The 21,208-nt window shown below is 36.9% G+C and overlaps 2 protein-coding genes across 2 annotated transcripts; one reads left to right on the top strand and one right to left on the bottom strand.

Annotated features, from left to right (window-relative positions):
* Positions 1 to 439: 439 nt before the first annotated feature.
* Positions 440 to 2,894, top strand: LOC141824947 (uncharacterized). Its single transcript, XM_074712296.1, has 2 exons — positions 440 to 1,082; positions 1,331 to 2,894. The coding sequence occupies exons 1-2, from the start codon at positions 1,014 to 1,016 to the stop codon at positions 2,429 to 2,431; spliced, it is 1,170 nt and encodes a 389-aa protein (XP_074568397.1). The 5' UTR covers positions 440 to 1,013; the 3' UTR covers positions 2,432 to 2,894.
* Positions 2,895 to 3,935: 1,041 nt separating this feature from the next.
* On the bottom strand, positions 3,936 to 19,345 carry LOC141823119 (mRNA export factor GLE1-like). The gene is given in 16 exon segments (XM_074710389.1): positions 3,936 to 4,272; positions 4,353 to 4,475; positions 4,737 to 4,771; positions 4,774 to 4,855; positions 5,209 to 5,292; positions 5,711 to 5,797; positions 7,473 to 7,560; positions 10,534 to 10,604; positions 10,779 to 10,879; positions 11,546 to 11,765; positions 12,583 to 12,748; positions 14,007 to 14,155; positions 16,005 to 16,178; positions 17,748 to 17,842; positions 18,850 to 18,915; positions 19,276 to 19,345. Coding segments are annotated over 16 exon segments (1,836 nt in total). The 3' UTR covers positions 3,936 to 4,047.
* Between the last annotated feature and the right edge of the window lie 1,863 nt (positions 19,346 to 21,208).

Here is a 21,208-nt window from a genome sequence, read left to right as displayed (position 1 = left end):
ATAGATTTGGTCAACTCTCTAAATCTTCATTCATTGAGTGGGCTGAAGAAATGGAAATAAAATTCCAAGGAGAATGATACCCAAAAAGATTCTAAGAACAACATTTTAAAATATATATTAAAATAAAATAACAGCTGTTTTAAAAAAAAATACATTTCTAATAATTCGATTCTATCTTTTTGTTTTAGTAGATTGAAATGATGAAATTACCGTTATATAATTAAGAGAATTAGAATTCAAAAGAATAAAAATATTTTTTAAAAAAAATGTATTTAATTTAATATCAAAAAATAATACTATTTACTAAATTTATTTGCCGACTTTTAATGCGTCAAGTGTATTGACGGATCAAACGCGTTGATCTCTTCGACGCAGGGCAAGACGCGACGCAGTCTAAGTGGCGACGGCTGCCCATAAATGCGGCGTGCTCCGCTGCGACGCTTCCACGAGCGGTTCCTCCTCTGCCCTTTGCGGTCGTCTTCGCCGCCTAAGTTCGACCTCCAGACGCCAGCTCTTTCGCGTCCGCATAAAGCATTCCCGTCGCCCATCCAGCTTTGCACGAGTGCCTGTGGTTACTTCGGCGAGTGCGCTCTTGGACCTTTGCTGGCTTGGTAACAGGTGAAAAAGAGGAGGTTTTTTTTGGGGGGTGAGACTGAGAATTGGCATTGGGAGAAGACTAAGCGGCGTGGGGAGAGAGAAGAGAACATGCCCAGTCGCCCACCTTCCAAACGGCTATAATTAGAGTGGTTTGTGGTGTTGTTTACTGGAGTTAATATTATTAGAGAGAGAGAGAGAGAGAGAGAGAGAGAGAGAAAAGGCGTATCTTGCGCGGAGAGGAGAGGAGAGGAGAGGGAGGAGCTGCCGGCGATCGAACTGATCGGCACTCTATAAGCGGCGGCGTGGTCCAATCTATTCAAGAAACATCGGCGTGAATAAGCTTTTGCTTGGAGGCGGCGAAAAGGCGGATCTTTCCGGGAGAAAATTTTTCGTTGCCGAACTGTGCTTTCTTCAGTATGCCGGAGGTCGGCTGTCCTTATTGCTCCAAGAAGACGGATGATATATGCGGGAGCGTCTGCGGCGGGGTAATACTCTTTCCTGATCTCTAGGTTTCGCAGATCTAAACCTCCTTCTCCTTCTTCAAAATTGGTTTTTTTTTTGCTTTCGCAATTTAGGTCATCGGATCTCCTGTGATATGTATTTTAGATTGAAAAAGAATGCGTGCCGCCAACCAATTTCACCAAATTAGGGATCTGTGTGGCGTTAGGACGATTGAGTTCCTAATTGTTCATAGCATTCTCATCAACTCTACAATTTTTTTGCTTTGGTGCAGGCTTCGAAAGCAGCTCTGAGCATGTCGCGGCTCCGGTGCGCCCTCCGGGGCTTTGATCTTAAGGCATTGTTGCTTCTCTTCGTCGGCGTTCCCATCCTCCTGTTCATCATCTATGTCCATGGCCAAAAGATCACCTACTTCCTCCGCCCGCTTTGGGAGGCCCCTCCGAAACCCTTCAAGATGATACCCCATTACTACCATGAGAATGCCTCCATGGAGAGCCTCTGCAAGCTCCACGGTTGGGGCGTCCGGGAAATGCCGAGACGTGTCTTCGATGCTGTCTTGTTCAGCAACGAACTCGACATCCTTGAAATCCGGTGGAATGAGCTCAGCCCCTACGTGTCGGAGTTCATTCTCCTCGAGTCCAATTCGACGTTCACCGGCCTGAGGAAGCCCCTTGTTTTTGCAAAGAATCGCCGCCGCTTCAAGTTCGCGGAGTCGAGGTTGACTTATGGAGCTGTTGGCGGCCGATTTGTTAAAGGAGAGAATCCTTTTGTGGAGGAGTCTTACCAGAGAGTTGCATTGGATCAGCTCATCAGGATTGCCGGCATCAGTGACGATGACCTGCTGATCATGTCTGATGTCGACGAGATCCCCAGTGGTCATACGATCAACCTGCTCAGGTGGTGCGATGAGATCCCTGAGAAGCTTCATCTCCAGCTCCGTAACTACCTTTACTCGTTCGAGTTCCACCTCGACGACGACAGCTGGAGAGCTTCAATTCATCGTTACAAATCCGGGAAGACCAGATATGCCCATTTCCGGCAGTCCGATGACCTGTTAGCTGATTCAGGATGGCACTGCAGCTTCTGCTTCCGGCACATCAGCGAGTTCACCTTCAAAATGAAGGCATACAGCCATGTGGATCGCATTAGATTCGCCTATTACTTGAATCCTGCAAGAATTCAAGATGTCATATGCCACGGAGCAGATCTTTTTGACATGCTTCCTGAGGAGTATACGTTCCAGAAGATCATTGCCAAGTTGGGTCCGATTCCTAGTTCATACTCTGCCGTCGATCTTCCCGGTTATCTGATTCAAAATGCCGAGAAATTCGGCTACCTCCTTCCCGGAAACTGCAAAAGAGAGCAGCGTGGCTAAGCGAATTCGGAGGCATTTGCATTCGGTGAGATGTTGCAGAAAAGCACCACCCACAAACTTGTTCATGTAGGCATATAACTTCTCGACAGTTGGTGCTTTTTGTGAAGGAATGGACGAGCTCTCGGAGATTTCGGTGTTGTTGATATGTGCTTCGAGCTCCAAGCTGAATGAGTTCAGTCTTTTGTAACTGAGCATGGAGATTGCATGTGATCTGAAGCCTCATTTTTGTAGGATCAAAATGAGTGACATTTCCATACATTTTAATTCTGAGATTCATTTCAGTTGGAATCCATCCATTAATTCATGCATTCTTCTGTCGACTGACCTTTAAACTCTGATTGTAACATACTGTTTGGTTGGAATTTGGATTTGTTTACTTGTGTTTCAGTTTCTGACTGAACTGTACCTTTGACAATTGTTCAAATACTTGTCGAGTGGTTTATCATGCTGGTTTTCTCCTTCACTTTTCTGAATTTTCTTGGAAGCCAAAGAGATTAATGAAGTGGCACGGATGAGCACATAGTCATGTTTCCCATTCTCCTTACTTTAATGGCTGTAATTGGAAAGCCAAAAATGCTTGTCAAGTGCCTGCACCATGTGCAATGGACCCTTTGACAGATGATCAAGATACCTTTTGTTCTGCAAGTTTCTTTTTTTTTTTAAATTGTTTTCGTTTATTTCGAATGGCCTGTGTGGAAAAAAGAAAAGGAGATGAATCGTGAACAAGCTTGATGGTCAATTCAATTCAATAATAAAATAAGTTTCAGATTTTTAAAAACAATTTTCTTTAAATTTAGTGTTAGTACAATAAATGCATATAATATAATCTGAATTTTTTCCTCTCCTATTTTTCAAACACTAAAAAAATATTGTGAAAATACTACCTATAATTATTTTATATCATCATTTATTACTCAATTAGTTTTAAAGAATATTATACACGATGCTTAAAATATTAATACAAAAATAATTTTCTATTTAAAAATGATAACAAACGATCGATTATACAGACTAAATAATTGCATAGTCAAATTCATTCTAATTATTGTTATAAATCGAATAAATTGCTCTTTCTTAAAATTATATGAATCGTATTGGAGGAATTTATAGCCGTTTTATATAATGAAATATATAATACTAATAAATAATATAGTTAGAGTTGCAAAAAAAAAAGATGATTCTAAACTATTATATTTTTAGATAATAATAAATGTAATACATGAGATTATTATATTACAATATGTTTACTAATCTAATACTACTAATGATTAATACTACTAATTATTAACTTATAAATAATTAAAATTTATACTGTCATTATGTTAGATAAAACCTTCCGTAGTTTACTTTCCTTCTCGATCGCATGGAACAGTCCTGGAGAGGCCCCCAGATAAGAGTTGTCACCTTTTGTTGAAATCATTTAAAATGTATTCCAACAAAAGCTTAGCATGCTTCAAATGAATTCTGTTAATATCTGCATTAGCTTTCTGTGACAATTGGCATGTAGTTCATAAAGAAGTCGTGTGGCCGCCTCAAAATAAAAATAAAAATTATTAGAATGGAATTGGGCTGTTACAATGAAATGTCGAATGACAATGAAACAAAACAGTTGAACATTACACCAACTCCTTTGACAACAAGCCATCATGGAGACGCCATCCATCAGGTTCCTTTCGAAACATTTCATGTTCTAAATATTGTTCTAGTTTTTTGACGATTTCAATGATCTTCCTATCTCCTTTTTCCTTGAGTCTGACCGCAGGCAAATAGCTTCGAGAAATAACATCAAGCATCTTCTTGAACTGATGTTTGTATTTTCTGTACAAAGCAAAGCCTGCCATCTGCTACCATAAGAGGCCGATTTATTAGCCCGTGAACTTGGAAATACGCATAAATAGAAGTTAATATGAAGTCTACTAACCTTCAAGAAAGCTTCCAAAGCATAAGCCGTGGATTTGTTTGCAGGCAAGGCATTCAGAAACCTTGCAAGCCACGACCATCCTTTCCCTAAGCCATGAGGATTTCTGATACCCTCAATCTCTGTCTACAGAATAAAAGATGTTTCGATTAACATGAGATGCATTGTATCGATATGAATCGGGCATGTAAGAAAAACATATATATAAAAAAGATTGATAACTAGAAGCCAAGTCTTTGGAGGTTGTAATATCAGCAATCAGAACTAATCTAGTAGGCATTGAGTTGTTATTTCCTCTCTCTACGGCTAAAAGTTTACTGTGGATTTCAGAATATATACTTCAAATCAACATACAAACAGCAGCCAGATTAAGAGATGAATGTAAACCTGAATTATGGCAGCATAAAGTTTCATATGATTGGAAGGTAACTCTCAGAACTTTCGATTTTTCCATCTTTTTCATGGTAACCAATCATCTTCCAGTAGTCATCGTTCTGTAATGCTTGCTGGAATTAAGTTTGAGTAAATGAAAAGGAGAAATATTTTCCAAGCGAGACCATAAAGAACTGCATCTAGTATTATATGCACAAGACATTAAAAATAATTTGATATGTGGCAATGAAATTAATACCCCCATTGAAATTCTAATGAAGTAAAACTACCAAGGAAACTATCAGAACTTATGATAAAAGGCAAGGATTTCAAGTACTAAGAGTGCATCATACAATGAAATTAATACCCCCATTGAAATTCTAATGAAGATTAAAACAATACCAAGGAAACTATCTATTATCTAAACTAGAAAAACAAGATTCATAGAGTGCACAATCAATTGTTCAGAAGGAAATAACAAACTTACGTCTGATGGTTGCAAATATTTTGGAACACTATAGATGCAAACTTTATGAAGCTCAGCCACCAGAAAATCCATCACATCTGGAATCTGGGAGAAACATCAGACCAAATAGATTAAAGATAAAAACAGGAACGAGTTTTCATGAAGGGAATTAATATAAAATGTATTAGATTAAACCAGTATCAGTTAACCAAAACTAATAAAAGCTAGCTACAAAAAACTATAATGGTTCGTATGGTGGTTTACATGGTCAGATACTATTCTTTAGTAAAACTAGTGGCAAGCATTTAGGCAAAAACCCAATTCATATAATTTGATGGTGTATGTAAATTTCATTCCATATTCCACTCTGCATGAAAACGAATATAAAGTTGAATGAAACTGATTTTATTGTTCAACTAAACATGTATAATAGTCCATAGGCATGCACTCTGGGGCATCAATTAATATAGAGAATATAATCACACCAGCAACTAGCACATGAAAAGGAAAGTCGTGTACCAACCTTTGATGTAACTAAAAGAATGACACGCCCACATGCAAAAACAGTACTGTCAAAAGTTCCAGTTGAGTCTCCGCACCATGCAATCACCTAAAAGTTAACATTATTAATCTCACAAATCTTTGAAAGCATACATTAAATTTAAAATGACAAGACAAACATAATGCCAGAAGCCTAGAAGTATGGTTTTTAATTCAAATCAAGGATCAGACGCAATGTTAAAGATTTGATCACCGAAAGACCTCAATCACCATGAGGCAGAACTAGGAAACAACAATCTCATGCAGAGACCAGAGCTCAAGAAGAAAATGCACATTATTAAACTGAGAGATAATCGACATGGAAAGATTAGTGTCCATTTAAAAGACTCCAACCAAACAAAACTGGAAATAAATTAAAATATTTCAGGAAAGAAACAATTTATAACTAAAAAAACTCTATCAAACTAGAAATAATTCTCCTATTCTCTAACAAGACAATTGCCAAAGTAAAAAAGCTACCTAAATTAACTTGTTTTCCTAAGGATCTACCAAAATAAAGTTTTACAAACTCTAAAATTTTAAATAACTAAATTCTTCTTGCATCATTATTTTTCGACAAAGAAAAACTCAACACAAATGAGTTGTTAACAAGTTTCCTAGGTTGTCATTTCCAAGTGTAAGGAACAATTACGTAACCAGTTTGGTTCATTCTAGTTTCTTCATTATCTTTCTTTAGTCATCCCTTCCAATGAGTGAGTAATGTATCTTCTTTCTCCTTTTGGTTCTTAGGGAATTGAACATTGGATTTCTTGTCATCTTCCTTTTCAATCATCTCTTCTAATGAAAAAGAAAGCATCGTATCATGAGGCGAGAATGGTGTCTGCAACACGATAAATAAATATATGAAAACATTTATGCGCAATGACTACAATGAATGAGTGATGAGGGCATCTGCAACGGGGCGTTAAATGCCCGTTCAATGCCTCGTTATAATGTCCCACAGCAATGTGGGGCGTTAAAATTCTTTAACGCGTTCAATCCTTTGAACGCGTTAAAGGATCCCCGCATGCTTTTTTTTTAATTTTTTTAAATTTTTTTATTTGTTTATTTTTATTAAACATATTTATTAAATGGTTATTTTTAACGGCTATTAACTTTTAATTTTTATTAAAAAATATATATTTTAAAATTAAAAATTAAATAAAACAGTTAGTTTTTAATGGTTATTTTTTAACAGTTATTTTTTAATGGCTATTTTTTAACGGCCAATTGAGTGGATGGTGGGACCCATGAGTATTAACGTTAATAGGAATGTGGATGAAAAAGGTATGTTGTTATAACGAGTATGTGGCAGTGGACCCCATGCGCTTTAATGAGGTGGAAGGCGTTATAACGCCCTTGCATTGTGGATGCTCTGATTATTAAGGGTTTGTGGACCTTGTTGACAACAGCAGAAGTTATGGTCATCAACATATGTTGAGGTGAAGCAGCTTAACTTTGTTGTGGGAAACAAGCATTGATGTGGAAATACACTTGGAGAGGTGACGGCATTCAACCAATCAAACTTACCTATGTGTATGGCAGGTGAATAGTGTATGTGTGTGAGCTGTATTCGTTTGGGCAGTCAAGAAAACAATGAAGGGATGACTTGTACCAAATTTGAGCAGTGATTATAAGTTCTAATTATTGGTAATTATACACAACTTTAAGATTAGCTCCCAAGAGGGATTTACTATAAAAAGTGCTAGTGTCAATGAAAAGGCTAACCAGAACCATGGGTGCACCTGTTTTGCAAACATAATTGCAGAAATGGAGCTGGGACAGCCTGGAATATCCGTTGATAGAATGTTAACAAGTGCATCTTTTTTTGTTCTGTGCGCAATTAAAACCAAAAGTTAAATTGAGACATAAGGTCTGATAGGAAAATGAACTGAAGGAACCAAATAAATTCAAATAGATGCTAACAACCAATTTACAGAAGTAACTGAGAAAGAATATAAATTTGACAAGGATGGGAATTATATGAGACTCAAGCTAGGGGGGAAATAAAACTGAATTGTATAATTCAGCCAATCAAAATGGAAAAAATATGCAGTAAACAGTTTTCTTAATGAATGCAAATATGGTAAGTTTATATAATGGGATCTAATGAAATGGTTTGGCACTGGTACTATAATTAAATAAAGGGCAGCCCGGTGCACGAAGCTCCCGCCATGCGGGGTCCGGGGAAAGGATCCATTGTACGCAGCCTTACCTTGCCTTTGGCAAGAGGCTGTTTCCAGGATTTGAACCCATGACCTCTAGGTCACATGGCAGCAACCTTACCGTTGCGCCAAGGCTGTTTCCAGGATTGGTACTATAATTAAATAGTCGAATATAATTTAACTGAGTGAAACTATAAATTTAATATAGACGAATGTGCCCAAGACAACGATCTGCATACTTTAAGGCAAGGTTGCACTTATAGCTCCCAAATAAATTGTCCTAGCAGTTTACTTTTCATCCCAATAAAGTTATTCACACCTCACATTTTTTACCCCAATAAAATTATTCACATGTAACTCACAAGGGCTCCAACAATAGTAGCACATTGGGAGAATGCAGAATGATGAAGTACTATAATACAGTGGTCAAAGAAGTTTTTAAAATGGAAAATATACAGGTACAGGGTATCCATGATTGAAAATGAAGACACTGAAGTTCATGGAGTCTAAGAGGAGCTTGCAAAAGCAGGAAAAAGAATATTGTGAGTCAACTTTAAGGTTGCTCAGTAATTCTGATGATCCATATGTATAAGAATTTAAGAAAATGCATTCCATATGATACAGCATTTCCACTTTGACTCCAATATCTCTTTCAAGTACAACATTATTAAGCCCAACTTTACAGTATCAACATGAGATACAATTGTCCCAAACTTTCATGGGATTATCAACTAACACTATCAAGGAATGCTGCTTTTCTTATACTTTCATGTAACTGGTGCAACCAGGAACATGCCAACAAAAAGCTCTAGCGGGTTCTCCCTCTAAATCCCTAAAAGTTGACCAAGTGAAATACTCATGGCATACCAGTTCAAGCAAACAACTGCCACTAAGATCCATCATCCCAACTGCTTAAGTCACTGGCTTATAGCCATTCTGCAGAACACCATAAGTCACAAACCATATGGCCCAAATCAAGAAGCTCCAGGAGAGGAGTTCAGACAAAGCCCATAGTGCAAGGATAAACCAAGGTGCATTTTGACTTCTTTATCAATCATCAAAAACTGTTACACCTCTTCAGGTAGTTTATGTCAAATCTTTATTTTGATAACCATTTGACTTTCTTACCTGAATCAACAAATGAATCTCAAAAAGCACACTTGAAAATCAAAATATAGTCCTGGCTTACACGTGTCCATCACATAATTTCGTCATGTACATTGGGGTCACAAAGACAAACTAACTTAAAGGTTCACATCATGTACAATCATAGAATGGTCTAGACATTGCGCCTCCTGCCTGTGTACCTAAATTTACCTCCCTTCATACCCGTGGGGTAGACTCTAAGGGGGCCACTGAGGTGGCAGATCCACCTTTTTATAGAATGGCCTGGACATGCCAACACCATTACATTGAAGGGAAGCTTTGGTGCAACGGTAAAATTGTTTCCATGTGTGCAACGGTAAAATTGTTGTCATATGACCTTTGAATCACGGTTCTATCAGATATTATAAATTAAAATGTTAAATTTAGACAAGTTGCAAGTTAATGTTTATATTATAATCAAATTAAATAATCAGGTTGGCTCATGTCAAATAACAACGCAGAATTAAGTGGGTTAGGAAGGCCATCAGACCACTAGCAAATTAAACATGTCAAATTTTTATTTAACATGATTAGCTAAATGTGGCATGCTCAAGTCTTGCTCACCTGCAAGTCATATCAGGACAAGCCACTAAAAAAATTTGCCATACCAAGTGGAAAAAAAGGATTAGGAAATAGGATGCATTAGTGTTGAGAGAGACTCAAAGGAATAGAAACTAAGAGCTAGACAGTTCCAATGCCAAGAAACAGTGATGAGATTGAAGGGAGAACATTTATTTACCCACTGACAGTGGGTGATCCAACCATACCTTATCATGAGATATAAGCAAGCCCACCACAAGAAAAAGCCTACACAGACAGTCTAACAGATAAACCAATAAACTATATTACTTATAGCAATAGGTGAACAAAGAAAGAGCTGCTCAATATATACATGCATACATAAAGCAATATATCCTTAGTTAATAACTCTACTTGTGTAATTTATTATCACTAAAGAAAAATATAATTTAAAATTGTCCGGTACTTCATATTCTATTCTTAAGTTAGTTTTTAGCATCCCTATGTTGTCTGACCAATCCTTTCGAAATAGCAATTCAAATTCACAATGCCTTTTTATTTTTGGTTTAATAATCAGCGTCCTCAGCTTCCCAAAAGCATTTTCAAAGGAATTAGTGGCATTTCATATGCACAATTTAGAATAAAAATTATTATAGATTTTGTCCTTTAACTCTAGACAATCAATCAGATTCTATACTTATTAGCACTAATCAAGGTTTATTTTTCAACCCTACAGCTTATTTATGTAAGGTTTTGTAAAGAACCACAATAAATAGTCCTTACGTCTAGAACCTTCCATGCTATACTCCACCAAATGCTGCCAGCCTACCAGAACAATACTCCCAAAATTTTCTTTAAAAAATTGTAGAATATGAACCACCCACAAGTGAAGCAGCTACCAGTAATGTAGTTAACTGAAGAAAATGCAATACAAGACGGAAAAAAACCAGCTCAATAAACCAGAGGTTTCCTTTACCTGACATTCTCTATAGTTCCAGTTAATTGCTTTAGGATTTTAGAGATCTGCCTCCCACGTCTATCAAGTTCCTACCATAAGAATAAACGCAAGATATCCATTATATCATATATTTCTGCGAAGACAGAAAGTGCATGTGATCATAGACTTCCAAAATGTGAAACCAAGTCAAGCAGTAAAGTAGAATAAAGCTAAAGCATCACATTGTTGAACCATTGCTAATTTAATAGATAGTTATAGGGTACCTTCTGAGAAGGAAGATTGGGTATCTCAGTCACTTCATTATAAATTTTTAGTCTTTTGATCTCTGCTTTCAGTGCAGCATCAGTTGCCAAAACCTTGATCCCTGCCATCATAATTTGCTCATGTGACAACTGACTTCCAGTGAAATTAGTTCAGATATTCACCAAATATAGAAAAATGTTCAAAACTAATAGTCTAATACAATAGGTCAATGAAACAAAAATCTAGCATCATAGCATTCTCATTTCTTGCAAGATCAGTCACCATCAGCAGCAGAAATAATATTGGTTTTTTATGGCAAAGCAAGATCAGTTATCACAAAGTTACAAACTGATACAGCATATATCCATTTCCAAACAATATTCTCATTTCAATGAAAAGTAAAGATAAATTATGTTTAATTCAAAAAATAAATTGGGTAAAATTACACTGTTGTAATCCAAGAAACATCCTCACTAATTTAACAACAAAAGGTGAAAGAAACCACCACAATGGTCCAATATAGATTCTATCTAGCAAGAAAAGAAACAAGAATGTAGCATCAGTAGGAGCTTCTGTTTCATGTGTCTTAGCTTAACTGATCAAACTTGCCTGACAAGAGTAACCACAGTTTGAGAGGATACTCTTGTCGCAGATATTGTCATCTTAGCAACCATCTCTTACTTAGATACCAAATGTACATTTTCATAAGAGTTGCACGATTTCACACACATAGTGAACTGCAAACTAATAAATTCATCAGGCATACTTTATCAAAGAAATAAGTTACCATCCGTCAGCAGTGGCTGTTTTGGCATTTTTGAAAGTGAAGTTGTATCCTTTGTATTTGTATCATCATTGTCCATAGATTTCTTTCTTGCATCTTCAGAAGCAGCAGCTTCCCTAATACTGACAGTTTCCGTTTCAACAGATTCTTTGGCTGCTCTTTGAGCAGCCTCCATAGCTGTCCTTTCTGCTTCTTCAACCAGTTTTGCAGCCTTCAATTTTGCCTGAACAAAAATTGGTCTACCAATTATTCCACATTTAACATTCAAAGCCCTTATATCTTTAGAAAAACATTCTAAATTCTTATCTGTCACACCACATGTTTTAGATGTCAGACTATGTTATACAGATGTGCCGTAATTTACTGTGAAGAAGTAATACTGAAGTACAGCAATAATAATGTCTTAAGAGAGTCTACCAACATGAAGTTTAAGTGCTTATGGCATTGTTAGCCGGCATCAATTGTTGCTCAACTACTTTGCCTACCTTTGCGGCAGATGGAAATTCTACAAAAGAAGAATACAAGCAGGAAATAAACACAGTTGGCAATTAGCATGATTCCATCTGCAATGGCTTATACCAGTTAACCACCAAACAAAATATGTTGTGTTTCCCAGTTTATGAATGTTATAGTGATATTTAACAAAGAATTTAATTGTATATTATGGTGTTAGCCAGATTTTGAGATAACATACCACCCCCCAAAAAAAATCCTCCCCAGAAAAAAAAAGTGGATTTGACACCTCAGCGGGCCCCCTAGAGCCGGCCCCACCGGTATGGAGAAAAAAAAATCCTCCCTAGGATCTCCCCTAGGGACGAGGTAGTCAGGTGGTTACTGAGAAAACTTAGTATTTTGAGAACTAGGGATCCGAGTACTTGGATGGAAGATGTGAGAAAAAGGATCACAAAAATAGATCTTACTATTTTGGAAAAACAAAAGAAACCTAATGCACCTGCAAAACAATAATTAAACTACTAAAATTTCATTTAGAAAAAATAAACCTATGATTTGGTAGCATCTTAGGATCAAAGCAAACAAACCTCAGCTTCTGCTTTAGCTTTTTCTTGGCGATGTTTTTCTTCAATAAGGGCCCTTTTTTTGGCTTCTTCAAAAGCAGCATCATCCCTTAATCTCCTTTCTTCAATTAGAGATCTTTGTTCGTGATCCCTTTGAACAGCAGACAAGTGACTATCAAGCATTTCAGCACTGAAACAAATTGAACTAATTAGCTGAGACCAAAAGTTTAAGGACTGCATTCCCATCCTCAAAGTCCCAATAGTTAAGAAAACAAAAAATAGCGAGCTCTAGAAGTTTCATATTTCCTATCCAATTAAGGGGAGAATACATAACACAAACAGGGAACAGAGACTATTCTTGGCTCTGGGATAACAAAAATCCACCTAATAACACAATGAGCTCGACAAGGTGCCCTACAAATCAGTGTGTTAATTTAAAACTGAACATGCCAACTGCTTGATTTCAGGGCCAACTTCTGTTATCATAATCAAATATGAGCATGACTTCAACTGGAATTGATTCTAAAATCTAAGATAACTCAGATCCAACCTAAACAAATCTAACAGAATTTAAGCCTGCTTAATAGTCATTCGGATTGAATTTAAATAAACTTTATCCAACAGGATATTTTGTGACAACTCCAGATCAGACTGAGTTAGATATGAAATCCGATGTAAGCATCATAATTCATATAGCTAACATAGTAAAACAAGCACTCATTTGAGGAAAATCAACACTAGTAATAAGTTAATAGAACATAAGTCTTCCATTTATAAGGCAACCATCAAAGAAGATTACTGAGCAGACCACATAAAGTGAGGTATTCGCAAAAGCACCTTCTTCCTCTGGTTCATATAGGGCTTACTATGTAATAGGCAATTTGCTCTTTATTCCCAAATGTTAAAGAGTGTATATGAATGAAGGACATGAGATTTACAAAAAAGAATCAATGTTCAGTTCTATTAAACTACAAAAATTCCTTTTTTGCAACAATTTAACAATAGGTACTAGATTCGTGTTATCTAGAGGAAAAGATTCATACAGTAAAACTGAATTCATATTCATAACTTCAAGAAACTGACAAAATTATGGACTGTACTGAAGGATAAGAGTATCTTTGTTTCATACAATAAGATTATTCTATGGAAAACCCTTGCACTGATGGAATTTCAATAAGAAGTCGGCCCAACTATATTAAGAATTAGGTCCAGAACCTGTAAGGATTTATGGACCTTGTATATCATTTATAAGAAAAGATGAATGCATTGAAAGAATGCATATAGTAGAAGGTACGAATAGAAGTTATAAAAAATAAATGGTTTTGAAACTGCAAAAACATGCAACAAGTGTGATATTGACTACATATTACTAACCCATACCAATTTGTACAAAAGTATCAATTAGCATCAGAATGTAAAAAAAGCAAAAAGATGGAAAGAAATTATACATTTTTCTTTGATATTGTTTGTCGAGCTTTCTATCCATCTCCTGTTTTACTTCTACATATTTTGAAATCTGGGTCATGGCAGAAGCTGATCTGTTGATTTCATTTCTCTGAGATGCAACCAAGTCCGCTAACTTGGACCTAAGTTCCTCCTAAAATCTTAATCATCAGCATCAAATGATAATAAAACAATAGAAATATGAACTATATTAACATTTACTGGACTACGATGCCTACTGGTTATCCCCTTGCAAAAAAAAGTTGTATATGATGTATCAGCAAGCAAAAAAAAGTTCGCTGCCAATAAAAAGCCAGAGACTGTCAGACAATTCATTTATTAGAAGACAACATGACATATTCAAGAAATGGAATCATCTCATTATGAGCTAGATGGTTAACATTGATCTAGTTTATCTCTGACTTAATAGAAATTTTAAAAATTAACATAGTGGTAGGAAAAACAACTTTTACCTAAAAAAATAATAATTGAGGAATAATTATTTCGAAGGATTGGAACAAAATATGATTGATCATACTAGCATAAGGCTTGAAGAAAGATTAGGACAAAAACATCAAGGACTAATTGATTTTCTCTATAAACTTGAGATTTACTTATACCTATACCACATATTTTAAAATAAAATATCACTACTTGATTCAAATAAAGAGAGTGAGGAATATGATGCCTGCAAGGAATTCAACAAGAATTATGCTTCCTACCAAATACTCAAAGTCTGCACATCAAAATTTAAGTTGTTTAAATACTTAATGTTGTCTTTGTTGGTGAACTTTCAAAAATAGTGGCCCAATTGCACTTTGCAGTTTTATTGATTATTTAGTAGCCTAGTGGCTGCATTTTTTTAATACATTTTTTATTTGATAAAATTCTCAACAGAAATTTTTTGATCACGATGATTCTGTTCGACTAAGTTGAATTAATTGTTGATTCACATGGCACATATGCACTATTTAGTAACTCAACCACAGGTCACCTATACGGTTTTAAAACCATGATAAGTGGCTCTAGGTTGAAAAGTGGGACAAATGAGGGATGCGAAAATGCTATTTAACCAAAAAAACAAGAGAGAGAAAAAGATATTCTTTTGACAGAGTTTATTCACACTTTTACTACATGAATATACACTAGAAAACTCTTTTTTCTATAGGATTTCTATTGATTGAGCACTTGGTCCCATGAGATATAGGTTTTTGGTGATTTATGACCTCTTACATGATCACCTGCTACAAGGACTAACTAACACTTCGCCACATAAATTATGCATCCTGATAGCATATTCTGACACAAAACAATGTACAAATAGTAAGAAGTGGAGTAGATGACAGCAATGAAAGAATTAAGCACTTTTAACAGAAACAATTTCCTCAAGGGACAATAACACCTCGAGGGCAGCAATTGATCTTGGGGATTTTGGGATGTCATCATTCACAGTTACAGTATGTGACATGTTAGAACAACAAACTTTGGGAAGGGAAATCATGGAAATCATTTTTAAAGCCTAGAAGCAACATGTAAGCTATCTATGCTACAAATTTTTTGGGGCTTCATTCCATTAGCTGTTACATGTGACAATAGATAGCATGCCAAACTGCCAAAAGTTTGGATTAATTAAACTCAGCATGCCAAACTGGATAAAGTTTGGATTAGTTAAACTCTTTGTACATGTAACATATTGTAGCTGGTTTTCTGTATAAGCACATACAAGAGATGCAATGTAATTGCATATACTAGGAAGCATGGCTAAAGGCATGGCAACTCATGAAGACACATAAGAATTCTTATATAAAGTGAACTTCTCCAGAAGTTTGGTTAACTATATGCTAAATAATTTTTTATTTGAATTCTGGAAAATAGGAATGACATGAAACACACGTTTGGTGAAATTTAATAATGTAGCTGTGTGCTTCATGTGATTAGTTCAGTTGTCAAGAATCAAGATAGAAAGCTAAAAGTTGTAGATGCAAGTTATGAACCGATCAGACCTTAAGTCTTAGCTGATTCTCCCGTTCAAGCTCCAAAAAGATGCTTTTTTCAAGGTTTTGTTTGTCCATGGCATAAGATTTAGTTGTTTCAAATGACAAATCATCAACAGGTCCTTCAAAGTCACTAGGATAAAGAAAGAATTTTAGTGAAAGCTCCAACAGCAAATTGGCAAACTGCATGCAAAAGTGTGAAGTAGCAAAGACTGGAAGATAATCAACAAAGCACTTTCACACTGTAAGTCTTACGTATATAGGTTAAATAAATAATTCAAATGAAATGTCGCCAATCTCTAGATTATTAATCAGCCTACTTTATCAGCTTTCGTCTGATCTGAATTTTATTTGAAGCACAATATTGCATCAACATTTTCAAGGAATGCCCAAAATTATAATGATATTCTTTCCCTTAAGACTAATGCAACTTGACAAGCAGTGGATAAAAAAGATTCCACAATAAAAAAGAAGAGCATAATTTCCAGTTGCCATTATAATGACGAAGCAGAGTGAAATTGCTTCTGGAATGAGTTTGATGGCCGTGCAAATGAGGTGAAGAACTTCCAAATGAAAATTTGGGCAAGTTTGAGGCATAGCATCACGTGTGCTCAAGGTAGAGAAACGAAGGTGGAAGCGAGAGAAAATTCATAAGTAGACTGAGATAAATGATGAGGTTTTAACCAAAAACATGAACCCAAACAAGGTTTGGATGGCGTAAACAAAAGATTCAAATTTGTGAACAATGGTGAAACTATATGGACAAGAAGAGAGAGAGGAAAGAAGAAGAGTATAAATAGAGCTCAGCAGGAATAGTTGGAAGAAGAGGAGAAGAGACCAGGAGGAACTAACAAGGAAGACAAAGAGGAAAAGAAAAGAAGCAAGAAGGGATCGAGGATCTGCCAGTAAGAAGAACAGGAGAAGGAAGACAAGCAACTTTCATACTCGTATCAAATTGATGAAGAAGGCAGATTGAAAGAAGTTGGAAAAGAAGAGACAAATCCAAATATAATAATTCAACCATTAGATTAACTCGTTAAACATTTATTGGATGCTTTTAGTCCTGAAAGAAAGACATTGTGTAGGATTAATGAGCACGCTAGAAGGGGGGGGGGGGGGTGAATAGCATGCGTTGTTTTTTCACTCACTTTTGTAAAATTTATTTTGTTTATCAAAGTTGGCAGCGGAAGTAAAGAAAAACAAAACAGAAGACACTTTTTTTTTTTACTTAGTTCACAGCCTGTGACTACTACTCTAAGGGTTGTTGGCCACACGACCGCTTCTGATGGGCAATATACTAATGTCCTCCTTCTTAAAGAAGAAGGAGATTCGCCTTTTACAAAGGATACAAACCGGTAACAAGTTTACTGATCCTTTTCAAAAGAAGGCACGAAAAGACAAGAAAAACTAATACAAAAAATACCGACAAGGAATTAAAACTCAAGCGCAATTGTCGAAGCAACACTTTGGCATTGTGTCATAATTTTAGAGCAAAACGTGAGCATGAGGTAGTGAAAATTGTTGTTCTCAAAGTGCTGGTTGAAACTTCTTTTAAAAGTCATTCCGAGCGCCCCAGCTTGATCTGATCTGATCCGCTATCATCGCGTTTTATCCATCCCCGAGCGCTTAGAACCCTTTCAGGCGCCTGGACTCCTGACCTGGCGAGAGTTGGACGAAGCGTATCTGATTATGACCTATCCATTCTCGGGTACCTAGATCCCTTCCGGACATCTAGATGCCGACGTACTTTGCCCAACCATTATCTGACAACTCATCTGGATGCGGGGGGTTGTATTTAGCCAATCCAAGCGCCCGGAATCCAATGTTTCGTGCCAATTTAAAGTTTCCTGCATCACAGAGTTAGCACAACATAGATAAAGAGTATTAGCAAATTTAGGTAGTTACAACTGTCCCGATCTCGACTTAGGATTTCCAGTGAAACCTTAATTCGGATCGATGCCTACTATTTTCTTAATGGGATCGCGTCCTCACCATCCTTTGTTATAAAAGGATACTCCACTTAGGAGATTTTACCTGTTGTCAAACCTTGATCCTCCAAACTCCGTTTAGGTTTCTTGCTTAGCTTCTGATCTTCGACTCCCAGTCTCTGATCCAACTCGATCTTAGTCCTCCAAACCCTATAAGGTCCCTACACCTGGTGTCCCTGATCTGCTAAGACTTCCTTGCCTAACCATGGTCCAACTGACCCACTAGGGTTTTCTCTTACCTAATCATGGTCCAACTGACCTACTAGGGCTTTTCCTTGTCTAACCTTCAGTTAGGAGTTAGGACATGTCTTGCCTAGTCTCTAACTAGGATTTCCCTTTCCTAACATTCAACTAAGACTTTCCCTTGCTTAGCTTCCAACTAGGACTTTTCTGGTTGTGCTACCTGCACACTAGATCAAGCTCATTAGATCACAATCAAGACTTAACCTTAAACCTTTGCCAACATCAAAACATAAGTTCGATTCTGGTGCTCTTTACACCAACACATTAGACAAACTAAGCCAACTGCAAACCAAAGAAAATATCCTTGAATAGATGCATTAATAAATTGTAGTTACTATTTAATTAAATTCCAACGCCATTGAGTTAAGGTTGTTCCCATGTTTTATAGCATTTTCCCCCATTTTCTTGCATGGGCCTACAACTTAATGTTAGACAAACCCACTAGATGCAAATTCCTAAGAAAATGGCGAAAGGTAAATCAACTGATGTTTTTTCTTGGTTATAAAATCAACTTACAACAATGGTTAAAGAACCTAACATAGCGAGGTTAAGAGATAATTGAGCATGCCACGATGTTGTTAGGATTTCATAGAGTCCCTTATGGCCCTGCCCGGTAAATGGACCTTTATGAGCCTCTAAAATGTCTTTAAGGCCATGACCAATGCCCCAGTTAGTTCTATACATATGACCTGCGATCAGGAAAAGAATAGCAATAGCTAAATGATGGTGTGCAATATCGGTTAGCCATAGACCACCTGTTATTGGGTCTAATCCTCCACGAAAAGTCAGAAATTCTGCGTATTTTGACCAATTCAAGGTGAAAAAGGGGGTTGCTCCCTCGGCAAAACTAGGATAAAGTTGAGCCAAAAGGTTCCGATTTAAGATAAATTCATGAGGAAGTGGTATTTCTTTAGGATCAACTCCAGCGTCGAGAAATTGGTTAATCGGTAAAGATACATGGATTTGGTGTCAGTAACTGAAAAAGCAGGCATTAGTAACTTTGAAGAAAGCAGCCACCAGGTGACAAGGAACAAACAACATTTCCAAACCCCACATTGGTTGATCAGGTCCTTGATTGACCTCTGGTTGAAGGTCTACCAATCCAATTGGTGATGACATATTGGCAAACAATGCCTCAATTATTTTGTATACGCAATTATACAAATTAATTTTTAAAATTATGAGCATATGAAAAGGCAGAGCAGCAAACAATGAAAAATAACTGACTATTACTTAGTAATACCACCAGTATCAAAAATACTATAAATGCCTAATTCCACATATGTGATATACTCCTATAAAGCTATTCATTTTGTGCTTGGCCCTTACAAATTGCTTTCGAGCATATGCATCCAAGCAGAGTAAATTTGGAATTTGCAAATATGTTATCATAGTTACTATTATTTAGTTTAATAATCATACACTTCAACTAGCACTAGTGTATTTGAAGATAAATATAAACAAAGTATTAATTAATTAATATAATGTATATATATATATATATATATATATAGATAATAATCATCAAACAAAATATTAACTCTAAAGAACTTCTAATGCTCAACATAATAACAAGCATTTCAATTTGCTGAACGAGCCAGTTATTAAGATGATCACAATATTAATAACTCCAGCTTACCCTCGACGCAGAAGATTGTCACCGACTCATCTACATACCCCACGGCTCGGACACCTTGAAATTCAATCAACACGCAATAGTCATGCACCCATAGCACGAAGCGATCTCTTATTTTGACCTCTGTATCTCCAAAAGGTCCACTGTGACGATTAAGATTATCAATGAGACTACGAAATCCAGAGATTACGGAGGCTACCCTCTGCACTACCTCGATCTGGGAACCAACTTCCCAATGTACACCAACTCAATCGAAGCCCATCAACTGCTATGGCATATGACCTCCGGGTAAAAATACAGCGAAGGAAAGGATGCTGTGTCCGAAAGCAAGTGAAAAGGGAAGGTCTTCTGCTGCCGAGGAGGAAGTCTGTGGCGGCGGTGACGGTGGCAACGCAGACGAGCAGAGCACGGAAGCGTGCGCGCAGCAGCGCGGAAAGCTAGGGACAGCGGCTCCGCCGATACTCGCAGATAGATCGAGAGATAGAGGGAGTGCTTCGGGTGGGCTGACGACGCTTCGGAAAGGGAAGGGGGCGGGATAACGCAAAAACAGGGAGATGGCCCAACCGCCGGCACGGGCCGTGACTTAAGCCATCCGCCTGCTACTGGCCTCAAGCCTGTCCGTGTCTGAGCCGACCCGAGCCAGGTCTATTTCCTTTTTCAATCAAATATTAAAATATTATATATATATATATATATATATATGAGATTTAGATATTCTACACATCTTATATAATATACAAAATGATATATTACATAATACTTATTATAAAATATTTTTTTAATTTAAATATTAAACTTTAAAATCTAAATTATTTTATATTAGGTGCTTACATCGGTAAAACATCTATAAAATATTTTTTAAATTTTTTTAAACTTTAGATTTTAAAATTTAATATTTAAATTTTATATATATATCTATGTAAAAAAAAATGATGATAAATCTCAGTCAGTCTCACGGACTCAATCCCTAGGGGTGGTCGGTTGGTCTCACGGAAGTTTCCCACCGACCGTAAATCAGGAAGCGCATACGGCCGCCAATCCAGATGTCCAACATCCTTTGATTGCGTTCCTCATTTGAAAGAAAATTCTTACAGATACACTGTAGCTGGGATCGAATCGCGGGTCCCTGGATCACAACCCGAATATCCTACCGTTGCACCATTGCCCCGGGACTATATATATAAACTCCATCTTCATCACGGTCTCCATCGCCTCGCCCTTCACCGCCCCCTCCGGCCCTCCCCGTCGTCGCCTCGCTCCCCCTCACAGCCGCCTCCCTCCCCCTCACCGCTTACATGATTCACACCATCGCACTGACACCATTTGTGTCTCCAGCTTCAACGTCC

The sequence above is a fragment of the Curcuma longa genome, chromosome 3 (genome assembly GCF_044706935.1).
Source record: "Curcuma longa cultivar G26 ecotype Majalengka, Jawa Barat chromosome 3, ITB_CL_G26_1.1, whole genome shotgun sequence".
In the NCBI taxonomy this organism is placed as follows: domain Eukaryota; kingdom Viridiplantae; phylum Streptophyta; class Magnoliopsida; order Zingiberales; family Zingiberaceae; genus Curcuma; species Curcuma longa.
The sequence above is the reverse complement of the archived record's forward strand: the minus strand, read 5'-3'. Positions and strand labels throughout refer to the sequence as shown.

Excerpts from the sequence above, each read along its gene's own strand:
- LOC141824947 (XM_074712296.1), top strand. The coding sequence starts at position 1,014 with ATGCCGGAGGTCGGCTGTCCTTATTGCTCCAAGAAGACGGATGATATA. Across the intron at positions 1,083-1,330 it reads GCGGGAGCGTCTGCGGCGGG|GCTTCGAAAGCAGCTCTGAG; the intron begins GTAATACTCTTT and ends GCTTTGGTGCAG.